Consider the following 14206-nt stretch of genomic DNA (forward strand, 5'->3'; position numbering starts at 1 on the left):
GGTAGGATTTTCATACAAGAAGGGGGTGGAGTCCTTGTGCCCCGCCCCTGCCCCGTCCACTGCCATCCCTACACAAGCCGACCTTTTCTTTCCCTGCCATTGTAGGTCAAATCCAATCCTGATCTAAAGTTCATAACTGGATCTAAAGTCCATAACTGCTTGGATCTGAAACTAATCTATCAGAAGCTAAGGTACAAATGGATTCAAATAGCAGGATATCTTATTCGAATCTAATACATATTCTTAGATATGAATATTGAAATAAGATCCAAATGTGCATCTAGAGATAACCCCGACGTTTCATGATTTGGATTCAAAATTTTAACTAATATTATCCTCATAATCTAAGCTGATCTATTTTTTTAAACGTAAACCTTTTCTTCAACTTCTTTTACTGGACGCACATACCACCGTATCAAATTTGGATCTAGCAACTCAACAAAATCGAATCTACTTTGTGACTTTGTGCCGGGTCTTTTACTCCACTGCATCAAATCCGTTTAGTGGTTTACTTCCACCGACTGCCTCCATACCAACTTAAAGTCAAGGTTAGGGTTAATGTCTTTGTATATTTCTGCCAAATTTTTGTAGTTTTTTTTTAAGTCAAGGCTACTCAGTGTTGGTTTTTAGCCAATCTTCTCCTTTGAGGTTTGGGTTGGACTTTGGAGCAATGTTATCAGTATCGGTGAGTATTGGCCTATATGCATTGTATCGGCAGAATTTCGATACGCTGTAGGGCCGATTAGGCTATTTTTTAATAAATATAAAAAAATGCTATAAAATATTTTTTTAGTTTTATTTTGAAATTATTTTTAATGGTTTTAACACGTTTCACGTTATGATTGATACAATAATTTATTATTATTTTTAGGCCGATACAAAACGATTCAGCTGAATATCGGTATCGGCCGATATAGATGAATCGGCAGCCCAACGATTCAGGGCCGATACCGATACTGCCAACATTGCTTTGGAGTCTAGGGACCATGATGGCTGGAGAAATGATCATCCATGTAAGGACAGCAACAGGTGCTGGACCATTCACCATAATACCGTGAAGGATCCTCAACGGTAGCTCAACCCTTCAGTTTATCCCTCACCTGTGCAGCATGGTGTGATTGGCTCCTGGCCTCTCTCTCTTTGCCAGTGTTGAGAGAGAGAGAGAGAGAGAGAGAGAGAGAGAGAGAGAGAGAGAGAGAGAGAGCATCCATGGCATTAAATGGCTTCCCCTGCCTCGGTCTCCTCTCAGGCATACCTTAAGAGCAGCAGCGACAAGGAAGCCAGAACCTTAGTTTCTGAGCTATGCAGGCAATTCTACACCCTTGGATGGGTGTCCGAGACAGGTGGCAGCATCACCATGAAGGTGCACAACTCATTCTGTGCCCAAGGCTCAGCAACTAATTGTGATGTCTCCTACATGTATCCTTCATACTTTAGACTTTCCTTGTTTTTCATTTCTCTTTCGGTGAATTTTTTAATAATTTGTTGTGGGTGTTGGGTTAATATGAGTTTTTGATGCAATGTGGCTGTTAAGTTGTGGTTTGAAGAAATAATTCTTTGAAGAAATTGGTTTTCTTTGAGCTTATTGAATTTATTGGTTGTGTTGTATAAAAATGGAATTTTTATGATGCGGTAGGGTTTGAAATTTTATTACAAACTTCTTTTTTGGAAATAGTTATCCTTATGTTTAAGTCTATTGGGTAATTGTTTGTGGGAAATGCTCCAATGTTTATGTTGTCATTTGTTATTGTTTCTGCGGCCGCTGTTGTTTCAAATGTTTCTTCTTTGGTAGTCGTTCCATGTGAAAAGAATCTGAATCCTGGGCACTGAATTTACTAGTTGCTGGCAAAAATTGATTCTTCATCAAAAGAAGAACAACGAAATTTTCTGTAGTTAAAGATGCTTCTTTTGGTTTGTTTGTTCCATTTTTTGGTTTGTTGGTTTGGAATTTATGTTTTCCTAGTATTTTTAGAATGAATGCAGACCGAACTCTGGTGAGGGAGTTGAGGTTTGTTAGCAAATTAGGAGTTTTTTATGATTTTGTTATTTAAGTTTTTTTATCGATTTTTCTTGATCAATAGTTGGACAGAATATTTGAATGGCATCACTAGGATGTTGCTGATATGATAAGTTGGTCGAAAGTAGTATTCTTTCATGTTTAATTTTGTTCTTTTCCTACCTTTAAAAAGAATAGTTTTGCTTTGGGCTTCTAGTTCAGTTCTTGTTCTTAAGGAACGATTTTTTAGTTGGATTAACTGGGTTGCTTCAACAATAAACCACGTGAAGCTCTAACCTAATAATTTTAGTTATTGTGCAATGTTCTGCTTGAATATATCATACATTTTTTTTGCCATATAATGAAGGAACATAACTGTTGTTTCATACTTATTCCTTTCATTACATTGTTTAAGATGTTGGAAGTTAGTTTTTCTATGTATTTCTCAGATAGATTTGCTTAATAGCATGATAATTTAATTGCGAATTTGTTTGGATGTTCTTAGGAGTAATATATTGAGCATATGTTATGGGGACCACTCCAGACCTCTTCATTTCTGCAACACACACACACACATATCTTTGTATTTCTCAGCTCTGTCAGGCTATATACCGAGGATGTGCTGGCAGTCACTGCCTGCATTTTTCTGAAGGCTTTCTTTATGCAGTTCAACTTCAATCTGTTCCTTTTCACACACACACACACACACACACACACATCTTTGTATTGCTCAGCTCTGTCAGGCTATATACCGAGGATGTGCTGGCAATCACTGCCTGCATTTTTTTTTGAAGGCCTTCTTTATGCAGTTTAACTTCAATCCATTCCTTTTCAAACTCATCTTATGTCTAGGATTTTTCAAGAATAGTAATGTGTCATACATGCTTCCCTTAAGTAGTCAAAGATGAAACTTGAGCAGCTAACTGCAGCATAAGACTTGTGAAGTGACTTAGACAATGCTAACTCAATCTGATAATTGTATGATTCCTTAGTTATTGGTACATGATGCTTCTAGCTGATCTCTGTGTCTGTATACTGCTTGGGTCGTTTAAAAAACTCTTAGGCTAATTGCGCCTTCAACTGTAAAATAAAGCTACATTTTGCAAGAGTGGATAGTTAATAGGTTTTTTTAAACAATGGTCTTTTTATATTAATACTAATTTCAGGATATGCTGGATGCAGTTTTCATGCAACAGTTGACATTTTTATTAACTTATGCACGTGTAGTTATAATGATAATTTTGCATGATCATGCCTTATTTTTGTCTTTGATTTTGACCAACATGAAACATATCAAGAACTGTCTTTCACTTTAGCTCTAAGTTGTGATTTAACCTGGCAGGCAGAATGCTATCATTATCGCTTTGATCTTGTTATGAAGCTCTATCACATGAGCTTGGACTGGAGCAGTCCAAGTCATAGTTCACTTAACAAGGACCTGGGAGCCATAGGGAGCAGATCTAAATATGTAAATGGCATCGTAAAAGCTGCTTAGAAGGACAATCAAGCAGGGGATCCAGATTGGGTTAGTTTTATATTGTGCACATCTAGTAAATAAGACATCTACACACATGCACATTCACATAAGAACAATAAAGTTAATGGGCATCTACCAAAAAACTGTGGTTTGATTAGGTTCCTGACAGGAACTTCTCTTTGGTACCTACATACAAGTGTTTATGTGCTTTGCTGTCTTATTTTGATTACTTTATATATTTCACAGAGCTGCATCCTACTTGATATTGAAGGTACAACCACCCCAATATCCTTTGTCACAGAGGTTCTTTTCCCGTATGTAACTTATGACAGCAAAGAAACTCAAGATGATATAAAGTTGTTGCGTGCACAAGTAAGATTTTGTTGCTTTTGTTTATGGTCATCTTGGGTGAGTATTCCTGCATAGTCACATTGGATGTTTCTTATTGTCAATATGTATTCTTGCAGAAACATGGAGAGAGAGAGAGAGAGAGAGAGAGAGAGAGAGAGAGAGAGAGAGAGAGAGAGAGAGCATGTGTTTAAGCAGTGGTAATTACACAAGCATGAGGTATTATAAAAATATATGTGCTACTTGGGCAATTTTACAAGTGACTGCATATTTGGCTATTATTCACTTGATGTAAGTGTATTTCCACAATTTTGCATGTAATACACTGGGATACAGTTGGTTTCCATTAAATGCATTTTCTAGGGAAGGGAGGAATATTTCTGAACAGATCTAGCATTTATTGCCAGTTATCATTCATATATTTCTAAAAGAAGACTAGCTGGAAAGTGTCAAAAGATCTTTCATGGTGATAAATTTCTGGTGATAATCCTCAAAAGAAATTTTATATTTTGGTTGATGAAATCAAAATGCAATTTTAAATGATTATCATAGAATTGTTGAAAAGATAATAAAGAAGAAAATGTGTCAAAACCTAGCAAATGTTTTTCTAAGGTTTTTCTTAAGAAAAACAAATTAGTGTTTCATTATTAAAGAAACAACAAAATGAGATGAGATCTCACACACATGAATGCACCTCTTTCAGAGAATGCATACATTGAACAAGGTTTAGATAAAAGGTTAGAGTTGAAAAAGTGCACTAGTGGTGAAAGAAATGACTGTTAGGACTTAGGACAGTGTAACTTCCCATGCAACCTGAGACATATGTGTAAATCATCATTTTTGGTACAGGTGAAGGAAGATCTAGATCAAGGTGTTTCAGGTTCACAACCCATACCTTCTGAAGATGCTGGTAAAGAGAAGGTCATCGACTCCTTGGTGGCTAATGTGGAAGCAATGATCAAGGCTGATAGGAAAATTACCGTATTGAAGCAACTGCAGGTACTATGTTTTTCTCTTCTTTTGTGCATATTGCAAATTGTTGTTGGTGCCAATTTCTGCCCTCACATGCAGGGCCATATATGGAGAACAGGTTTTGAGAATAATGAACTGAAGGGAGTATTTTTTGAGGATGTGCCTAAAGCTCTTGTGAAGTGGCATGCTATGGGCATCAAGGTTATCATCTTCCACATAGTTATTTGCCTGAAGTTCTTCAGTACTGAGCACTCTTTAGCATAGTTACTGGAATCTTCTTAAAAATCTCAGAAGCTCGCCTCAAAAGCATGAAAGTGCATCCTTCTTTTTATGAATCGGAAGCTTTGTGAGAAGTTGGGTTACAAAAAGTGAATGAAAATGAACTTTCTTGATATTGGACGTCTCTCCATAATTCTTAAAGGTTATTTTATTATAAAATCTACATGTATGATGAGGGACTTAAAAGTCATTTTAAGTAAAGAACACATGTTTCAACCATACCTTATGTCCTTTTCTACTTGTTTTTTCTTATCATTCGTACACTTTGCACATCTAGGCATTTCTTCAAACTCGCTTCATGTATCACATCTTGCACCTGTTTCTTAATCTGGTAACTATGCTTTTTAGTTATGTATCATGGACTCTAGGGGGAAAGGAATTTGCTTTGGATTAATATGTTGAAACTTATGCCTAAAATACATTGCTGTATTTTCCTTTCTAGGCTAAACGAGATGATGAACACTCAAGAATGCAGACAAGTAATCAACTTTTTTACATACCAAACAATGAAATCAGCAAAAACTCAAAACATGAGGATTCTCAATCAGAATGTTATCTTTTCAGATCATGTTTCAGTTCAATAAAAAAAGTAGGGATGACAAAGATACACTGCAAATACGAGATGCTATCAAGAATATGATAGACAGTCCAGATCCAAAATATCTTTCGATTAAGAGAGATTGTCCGCTACTTTTAGACTAACAATGGAATCAATTCAGGAAAAATCATAAACATGAAAGTTGAAGCTCTAGGTGATAGCTTTCCAATAAGCTAAGGCTCATAAATTTTCATGCAATAGATAATGAGATACGACGAAAACACAGAACACTATCAGAGATGCAAGGGACAAGACAGAACTCTGGTCTTGTCTAGACATCCCAAACTTGCTAAGAATTTTCACTGCCTAACACAGATGATTCAAGAAACGCAGTAAACAGTAAACTTGTAGGGTAGGATCTTAGCTTTCCAAGAAGCCAAAGGTCACTCGATTTAGACCAGTATCTAAAGAGATACAATCAAAACACTGGGACTGTGTCTGACAATCCGGAATGCACCATTTTGATTCTGCTCATCCCTCTAACTCCATATGAGAATGACACCAACTTGCCTGTCTCAAATACTTTATTAGATGTTAACAGGATTTATATGTGAATTTCATGGGATTTATGCTGCTCCTGACACTAGCAATTTGAGTTAAGAGAAATTACATTAATCTTTAATTGAGAATGCTGATTATAATACTGATTTTTGTGCTCAATTAGTATGAATCTACATATCTTTCCCCTTGGGTCTGATTTTCTTTCTGCTGCTTATCCAGAGGTTGAAAAACAGTTTGGTTAACATGACCATTGCACATTTATATAATCAAATCATCTTATTTTGACCATATAACTCTGATAATTTAGATAGAAAGTCTTATCATAATGGTGAATACATGTAATTAGGGCTAAAACTTGGTCAAAGTAGTAAGAAGATGAAATGCAAGACAGTTCATCATTCTGTCGAAATTGACTGTATTTGATTTATTCAGGATTTTGAACATTTGAGCTGGGTTTCTAAACAGCACTTACAAGCCTTGAAAATTGAGTTGGATTTTTTTCAACTGTTCTTAAAAGTATGCTCTACAAGACTACAATATATTAGGTTAAAGAAAAAAAAATCCATGATTAATATTTGCTATCCTTTTAATATCGTACTCTCTACATGAATATATTGTAAAACTCATTAATGTGAATGTTGGTTATGTTTTCTAATTATCATCATAAGTTTCCTATGTTACACAGTTGCTTCCGTTTATGGTGAAGCGCCTACAGATGAAAGTTTGATTTCTTGGATCAAGATACAAATTTATGCTATTACAATCTCCCAGGTCTTCGTATATTCCAGCGGTAGTAGGGAGGCTCAAAGGCTTATCTTTGGAAATACACCACACGGTGACTTGAGAAAATATCTATGTGGATTCTTTGACACCATTGTGGGGTAGGTTGCCTTGATGGATGATTCCCTTGTTTCATCTCAAACAGCACGATCCTTGTGTTGGTCTGTACCTCTCCTCTGCTATGTGAGTTGATTTTATTTGATGCAATTGTTGGATTGAAGTTAAGCTGCTCTCTCTCTCTCTCTCTCAGGAATAAGCGAGAGACCGGCAGTTATATTGAAATTTCGCAGTCGCTTGGAGTAGACAAGCCATCACAGATTTTGTTTGTGACTGATGTGATTCAGGAAGCAGAGGCTGCGAGTGCTGCAGGTAATTTTGTAATTGAGATCCTATCGACATCTGCACTGTGTACATAAAAATGCTTGGCTTCTTAATAGTTGGATCTTATCAATGCCATCTCCTCTGATTGTTATAAACAAGATCCGACTTAGCATTATTCAATCAGTTTGCTCATTACAAATTTCATTCCCTCTTATCTTTTAGGTTTGGAAGTGCTGATCTCAGTGCGGCCAGAAAATGCACTTTTCCCGGAAAACCACAAGTTTCAGACCATTCGATCATTTGAAGAAATCTAGCAGGCAAAAGGTATAACCCCAAGTGGGTCACCCTTTTGTACACGTTAATTTGTATCTACATGAGGCAACCTGTCTGTGTTTGGCAAATTCATTTGGTTGGAGAAATCTACCATTAAACTATTGGGGTTCATTGGCGATAAATAAAAAGCTCTAGCAATGTTCTTTCTTGGCGCCCAAACCTGAGATTATTGTATGAATTCGAAATATATGCACCTTAAATTATCCATACGTGCTGAATGATATGCTTGTATCGCCTTGTGATTGTTTGAGAGAAGTGTCTTTGTTTGTGTGTGTGCCGCTAGTGCGCCTCTACTGTTTTGAGGTGCACAAGCATGATTACCAATTGTGGTATTAAATGGTTCCGTAAACATAGTTACGAGCATCATCCCAAATGGCCAATTCCAAAAATATTATGGTTGAAAGACTACTCTTTCACCTTTAAAACTCAATCTTTGCCTGCATAACCAGATGTGTTTTGCCAACAAGCATACTCATGATAGTCAGGCTAGGGGTTGCCCTCACTGGGATTTGAACCTGAGATCACTAGGTTAAGAACAATCTTACTACTAATTAAGCACATTCATGTTTTGTTAGGCCTTTTAAACTTTTAATTCCAGTGACAAATAACCATAACGGCACGGGGACTTGAGTGATTAGAAATATAGCTTAACATAATTGGGCCATTAATAGCATAAACAGGATCCAAGCCCATCCTACAGTCTAACATCTGTCCATGATGGGGCTGCATAACACTGGTGATCTGATTGGAATTTTAGGCCATTCATATTTTAGTGATCACATATTGTGTTTATTTAGATATACACAACTTCTAACCAACTCATATAAGCACCAGGCTGATCACAGATTAGTGGATCTAGATCAACCCCAACGGACTGAATCTCTAAGCACCTATTAGCAGCACAACTCATTCAGGAACTTGATTTTATAACTGCAGCTGACATGTAGGTTTTTCCGAACCCGAATCTGGAGCAGGACTCAACTTGGAATCAAGAGACCATCTTGCTTTATCCATATCCAAGCCAGATGGACCCCATGTGGGTCCAACCAACGACCCGTTGGGCAAATTCTTCAACTAATACATATGCAGACTTCTCCAGTGCTAATGCCTATACATGTATAGTAATAATACCTTTCTTTACAAGCACTCCTAGATTGGGTGGCCTACCAGAAATTGCTAAGAAGCTTCTTTTTAGTCAGTTACTATATATGGCTCTACCAAAAACAACTTACACTTTTAATACATTTATTGAATATTGAAAAACTTGGTAATAAGAACTTGATGCTTATGCATTACATCAAAGTTTGGTGGAAAATTGACTTGTTGCCATTTTGGTCATACAAGGAGTCCACCTAAAAAGTAGCAACATGCATTCATATTCTCACAATAACAACAATGTAACATTCATCAGAAATAACACCACAATAATAGTACCAACAATTTGAATCTTGAGTCTTGACCAGAAAGGAGACCACCCTTCCACCTTTACCAAATTAACTACCAATTAAGACTTTTAAGATACATGGTTGAAAAATAATAATGATGATGATGATGGTGGTGGTGATTGGTGGGGTCATCATCATGACCATCAACGTGGGATGCATGATGAATCAAACCATTCCAGTACCCTTTCTACTTACCATGGTAGGGACATGCCAATGGATCAGATAGCTGGCCAACTGATCATAGGCTACGACTTTTCTGAATCCCAGAAACTAAAGGGTCATATCTTATGCCTGTTTATATATTTGAATCTAATCCAAATCCAAATCCAAATCCATTTTCAGGTAAGGCCACTAAGGCTATGTTTGGGAGCTGGTGTTGGAAGCAGAGATGAAGATTTCCAAGATCCCCCCTCGCTCCGCTGGTTGTTTCGGCATAGTTGAGAGGGGAGGGGAGAGGAGTTTGGAGGGAATAATGGAGCAGAGTTGGGGAGGCTCTGCTCGCTATTTTTCGCAGAGTTCAACAACATCCTTCAGAGGATGTTGTGAATTCCGGTCTCATCTCCGCCACTGCTCCCATCTCCATTCTCATCTCCCTCCCCATTCCGGTTCCCAAACAGAGCCTAAATCAGACCCTGAAATGGAAAGACGATTGGATCTGGACCACATAACTTCCTATCCGGAAGCTAGTTCCGTCGTCCAAACAGCTATATCCTCGCCCAATGGAAGCCATCATTAAGCTAATTACAGGAATACCCCCATAAATGTCCTAAAATGGCCAAATTGCCCCTCCAGATTCGAATGAAAGGCATCGATCTCAATTAGGGGTGTCAACAGATCGGGTTTGGTTTGGTTTGGACCCAGGTGGCCCAGACCTGATTTTGAGATGATGGTACCAGATCCAGACCCAAGTTTAATCGGACTTGCCATAAGAGAAACCATACCGGGATCTTATAAGGATTCCATGAACCAGACCTGGACCATACCCAGTAAAACAATATTTGTTATCCTTTTTACACTTGCATATCTTAGTCAGAACTCAGGTCAGGCCCGAGTGTGATATGAAATTTCACAAACCATATCCAGTTACATATATTAATGAAAACCCTTAGGGTCCAATCCAGATTCTAACCGGACATTCTTATTTATCACCAAACCCTGACCTTATAGAGTATGATAAAGGTGCAGTCCGGGTCAACCCGGACCCATGGAACCCTTAGTCCCAACTGATCTTTCATGAAAATGACAAAAATACCCTTACAAGCAAAATCAAGGGCAGAATCACCGTTTAAAAATTCAACCCAGATTCTCTCTCAAGGGCCAATCTCAGACTAAACTAAAAAACTAGCGCAAACGGCTCGGGTTTCAGATCCGAAAATACATTGAGGAGTCGGGTCGCTTAAGATCTGGGACAGCCAGATTTTGCAAATTCTTTTTCATGGATCCGACCCATTTGCAACCCTAAATGTACCCCTCGGAGCAGAAAAAGTTGAGCGTCAGGATTGTGTTTTAACACGTTTGGATACTACATTGATGATCCCGAGAATCAGATGGATCCAGTCCTCGTTTGGATACTTTAGCGCTTACCAAACCGGAGATCCGACAGAATCGGATATCTACATTGATGCAACAACCTAGGCGGATATAAACCAGGTTGTCAGGTCCGAACCCGACCCGTAAACTTTGACAGCCTAAACAGGGAGACGCCCGTCATTTTTGTAAAAAAACTAAAAACTCTCCCCGAGTACCAAAAGGGAATGAACAAATCCAAAATTGACAATTTTGTCCCCCCAAGCCGACAGGCCGAGCGATATTGTGAAGTCAGAATTTCGCTCAATTAAGTAAAACAATAACCTGACTAATGACAATTAATACCATGACTAATCATGCTTAACAACATTAGAGATTTTAGAGGAAGAAATGGAAGAAAAAATGCCAGATTTTCGTGAAAAAACAAGAAAACGAAGGAAAAATCGATAATCATAATCATAAGCCTCATGATACAATTAACATAAAGAAAATTAGAGGAAGAGGAAAGAGGAAAGGCCCGATTTTGATGAGAAAAATGAAGGAAAATCCTCTCTCTCGATCCAAAAACCATAATATTTCGCAATTCAGAACATAAAATGAAAATCAAGAGGGAAAATAAAAAAGGGAAGAAAGAGAAACAGAGGAGAAAGGGAAGAATTGTACAATTGAATCGGCATCTCACACTCACACGCACGCACATCGCCTACTCCAATCAACCGATCGAGTCCCGGGCAATCCTCACGACGGAGACGGCGACGAAACCCTCGGCGAGGTGACTGGAAACAGCGGGAGCAGCCGCGGCGGCTCCGCCGATTCACCGCTGCCTCGGGGAGTCGACGGATGGAGGTAAAACCCTTTCCCAGCGATCGCCTTCTCCTCCGCCTCGGCTGCTGCGGCGACGGTGGTGAAGGGATCGGAGATGAGTGGCGTGACGGGGCTGAGCGAGAGCTGGGTGAGATCGAGGAGGGTGCTCGGGGAGAGCTGCACCGGAGAGGAGGCGCCGCAGAAGGTGAAGCCAGAGTCGGCGAGCTTGAGGTTGCGGAGGGTCTTCTGGCGCCGCTCGTAGAGCTTGAAGGAGGAGGTCTTCTTGAAGGTTGGGAGGTGGGTCCGCGGCTGGGGATCGGGGGAGGAGGCCGGTTTACGGGCGGATGTGGGGGTTTCGGGGAGGCCGGTGAGCATCTGGACGACGTGCTTGAAGGAGGAGGGGTCAGCCTGGATGAAGGTGGTGGGAGGGAGGGTCTCCTGGATGATGAGCGAAGGCCGCTTGTGGGGGGTCTTGGGGGTCGGAGGTGGTGGCGGAGTTGTGCGGCTGTAGCTGCTGGGGAATGGTGGTGGTGGTGGGGAGGGTTTTAGGGCCTCCATTTCCCCAAGGAAAAAATGGTAGTGGGGGGCGTTCGTAGGGTTTTTGAGGAGAAGAAAGATTGGATGAAGAAGAAGGGAAGCAAAGGGGGAGGAAGATGCTCTCTCTCTCTCTCTCTCTCATTGATTATATATCAACGGAGCAGTTGGATTACCCTTTTAGCCTTTCAATTTTACAACTTTGTGTCTATTTTTCTTCCTCATATAAAACGACCATTATTTCCACTCCATATTTCAAAGCGACCATTTGATCCCTTCTTGGACGTTGAGGTTGGTTGGTTGGTCGGGTCGGGTCGGGTCTGGTTGAAATGGTTATCACCTTGTTGGTTCGGATTTAGTTTATTTAGATGGAACCTAATTAAGTGAATGTCCTTGGTTCAAATCTCATGGGTATCACTTTTTGCGTAGGCCAAAGTTTGGTGATTCTCTGAGGTCGACGGGTAAGCCTTCAAAGTTTTATGCTGACATGGACAGAGAGACCTTAAGTACGCCCGGCTGAGCCACCGCACCTAGGTCTCTGCGCCTGGAGCAGTTCCGAATAAAAAAGAAGAAGTTATGTTACCTTATTTTTATTTGGTTAGAAAGAGCACGGACTAGTTTGACTAACTTTTTTGACAAAAATTGTTTCGCACAAAATCATTTTTTAAGCTTGCCCTGTTAGAAAAGTACCCACAAGCTTTAGTAAAGTGGGTCTACGTGAGATTTTGTATGCTACTAAAATTTCATAAATTTGTTTTTTTTTTTACAAAAATAACACTTAAACTCCCTTTACAACTAGGGCTAGTGGTAAACAAGCTAGCTCAGACTATTCAGTCTCGGCTCGTTGAGAGTAAGCTCCTGCTCAGGTTCAGGTCCTGAGCTTGTAACGAGCCAAACATGAGTCGGTTTATTAAAAAGAAAAGTGTATTTTTAAGTGTTTTTTAAAATTCGATAATATATATATATATATAATACAAAATATACATGATAAATATATAAAAGATGTAATATATATAATAAACAAAATATATAATATATAAAGACTATTGCCAAGGATACCTCTGTCCTGATCTGCTGTCTGCTTCATATGAGGACGAGCTCTACAACTTTGAGGAATCTACTCTAGCCAGGACAGGATGGCACAAATCTTGAGTGCGATCAAGAGAGAAAAATAGTGGTGTGGACCAAGAAGTTATGCACTTGTAAAGGGAACGGAAGGGAGATGTGAGGGCCCCACAATCAAGTGTTATTTAACAAAATAGATTTTGGGAAGAAAACTGTCCCTTTATTTTCTCAAAAAAGAGATTTTGTAATAGTAAGGACAAGAGTTTTTTTTTATTTATTTGTGCCTTAAACAAAAATCTCTTAATTAAAAAAATATGCATTTATTGAAAAATATTGTCACACCTAATAAGGTGCAATGATTTTCTATAATTAAAAATGCTTTCTTAGATGAAAAAGTTTGGATCATTCACATAGCTCCTAAGGAAAAGTTTTCTTAAGAATTAACTTTCATAACCAATTAAATCGCCTCTAAGGTGGTATTATGTTACTCGGGATATTTTTCGGTCAAAATCTTGTTCATTAAAATTTTCTTTTTTTTTCAGGGTTAGGCAGACCCCACCAGTTATTATTCAACGTACCACTGGGGTTTTGAACCTGCAACGTCCCACCACAAGGAGACGTGCAGTGATAGCTCATACCAACCACGCGTAGCCTCCGTTGGTAAAAAACAAAGTTTCTTTTTACTAACAACAAAGTTTCCTTGTTTGATGTGCAAAAAGATAATTGAGATTTACAATTTCTTTTTAGGATTAAAACCACTTTTATTAGGTGAATTATCCTCTTTTGAGATAATTACATTAGAAAATTATCCATTGAGCTTCAATCTCTATGAGGAGAGTGCTTAAGGTATCCATTTTCCTCAACAATAGAATGCTTTCCAAAAAAGAAGAGCTTTTAGTCATTTTCTTAGAAACTTTTATTGATAATTGTTTAATTTTTTAGTGCATCAAATGTTACCATATAGTCTCTTTTATCTACACACTTTTTCCATGTTAAAAAAATTAATTATGTTTGGTCCACAAAATCTCTCTCTCTCTCTCTCATGGGAAGGAAGAACTGATCGTAGATAAAATTGATACAACTCTTACCAAATGAAAATTGTCTAAGGAAAACATTGTCTTCCAGTTAGGAGTTAAATTTCTCTAAAAAATAAACAAACAAAAAAAATCCATGACAAGAAATGCTGAAAATTTATCATGAAGGCCAGAACAACTTAAGATTTGTCT

The 14206-nt window shown here is 38.6% G+C and overlaps 2 protein-coding genes across 2 annotated transcripts; one reads left to right on the plus strand and one right to left on the minus strand.

Annotated features, from left to right (window-relative positions):
* Positions 1-1219: 1219 nt before the first annotated feature.
* On the plus strand, positions 1220-7683 carry LOC149843472 (putative bifunctional methylthioribulose-1-phosphate dehydratase/enolase-phosphatase E1 1). The gene is made up of 9 exons (XM_090000916.1): positions 1220-1363; positions 3339-3476; positions 3632-3655; positions 3720-3845; positions 4671-4820; positions 4893-4994; positions 6943-7052; positions 7202-7320; positions 7495-7683. Exons 1-9 carry the CDS (start codon positions 1220-1222, stop codon positions 7584-7586), a joined length of 1005 nt encoding a protein of 334 aa, XP_089857042.1. The 3' UTR covers positions 7587-7683.
* Positions 7684-11315: 3632 nt separating this feature from the next.
* On the minus strand, positions 11316-11939 carry LOC149843473 (VQ motif-containing protein 4-like). The gene has a single exon (XM_090000918.1). The coding sequence runs from the start codon at positions 11937-11939 to the stop codon at positions 11316-11318; it is 624 nt and encodes a 207-aa protein (XP_089857044.1).
* Positions 11940-14206: the final 2267 nt, after the last annotated feature.

Source organism: Nuphar pumila, chromosome 3, assembly GCF_984573655.1.
Source record: "Nuphar pumila chromosome 3, dmNupPumi1.hap1.1, whole genome shotgun sequence".
NCBI lineage: Eukaryota > Viridiplantae > Streptophyta > Magnoliopsida > Nymphaeales > Nymphaeaceae > Nuphar > Nuphar pumila.

Coding starts and splice junctions, on each gene's coding strand:
- LOC149843472 (XM_090000916.1), top strand. CDS start 1,220: ATGGCTTCCCCTGCCTCGGTCTCCTCTCAGGCATACCTTAAGAGCAGC. Junction 3,477..3,631: donor CTAAATATGTAAATGGCATC/GTAAAAGCTGCT, acceptor TGGTTTGATTAG/GTTCCTGACAGGAACTTCTC. Junction 4,821..4,892: donor CCGTATTGAAGCAACTGCAG/GTACTATGTTTT, acceptor CCTCACATGCAG/GGCCATATATGGAGAACAGG.
- LOC149843473 (XM_090000918.1), bottom strand. CDS start 11,939: ATGGAGGCCCTAAAACCCTCCCCACCACCACCACCATTCCCCAGCAGC.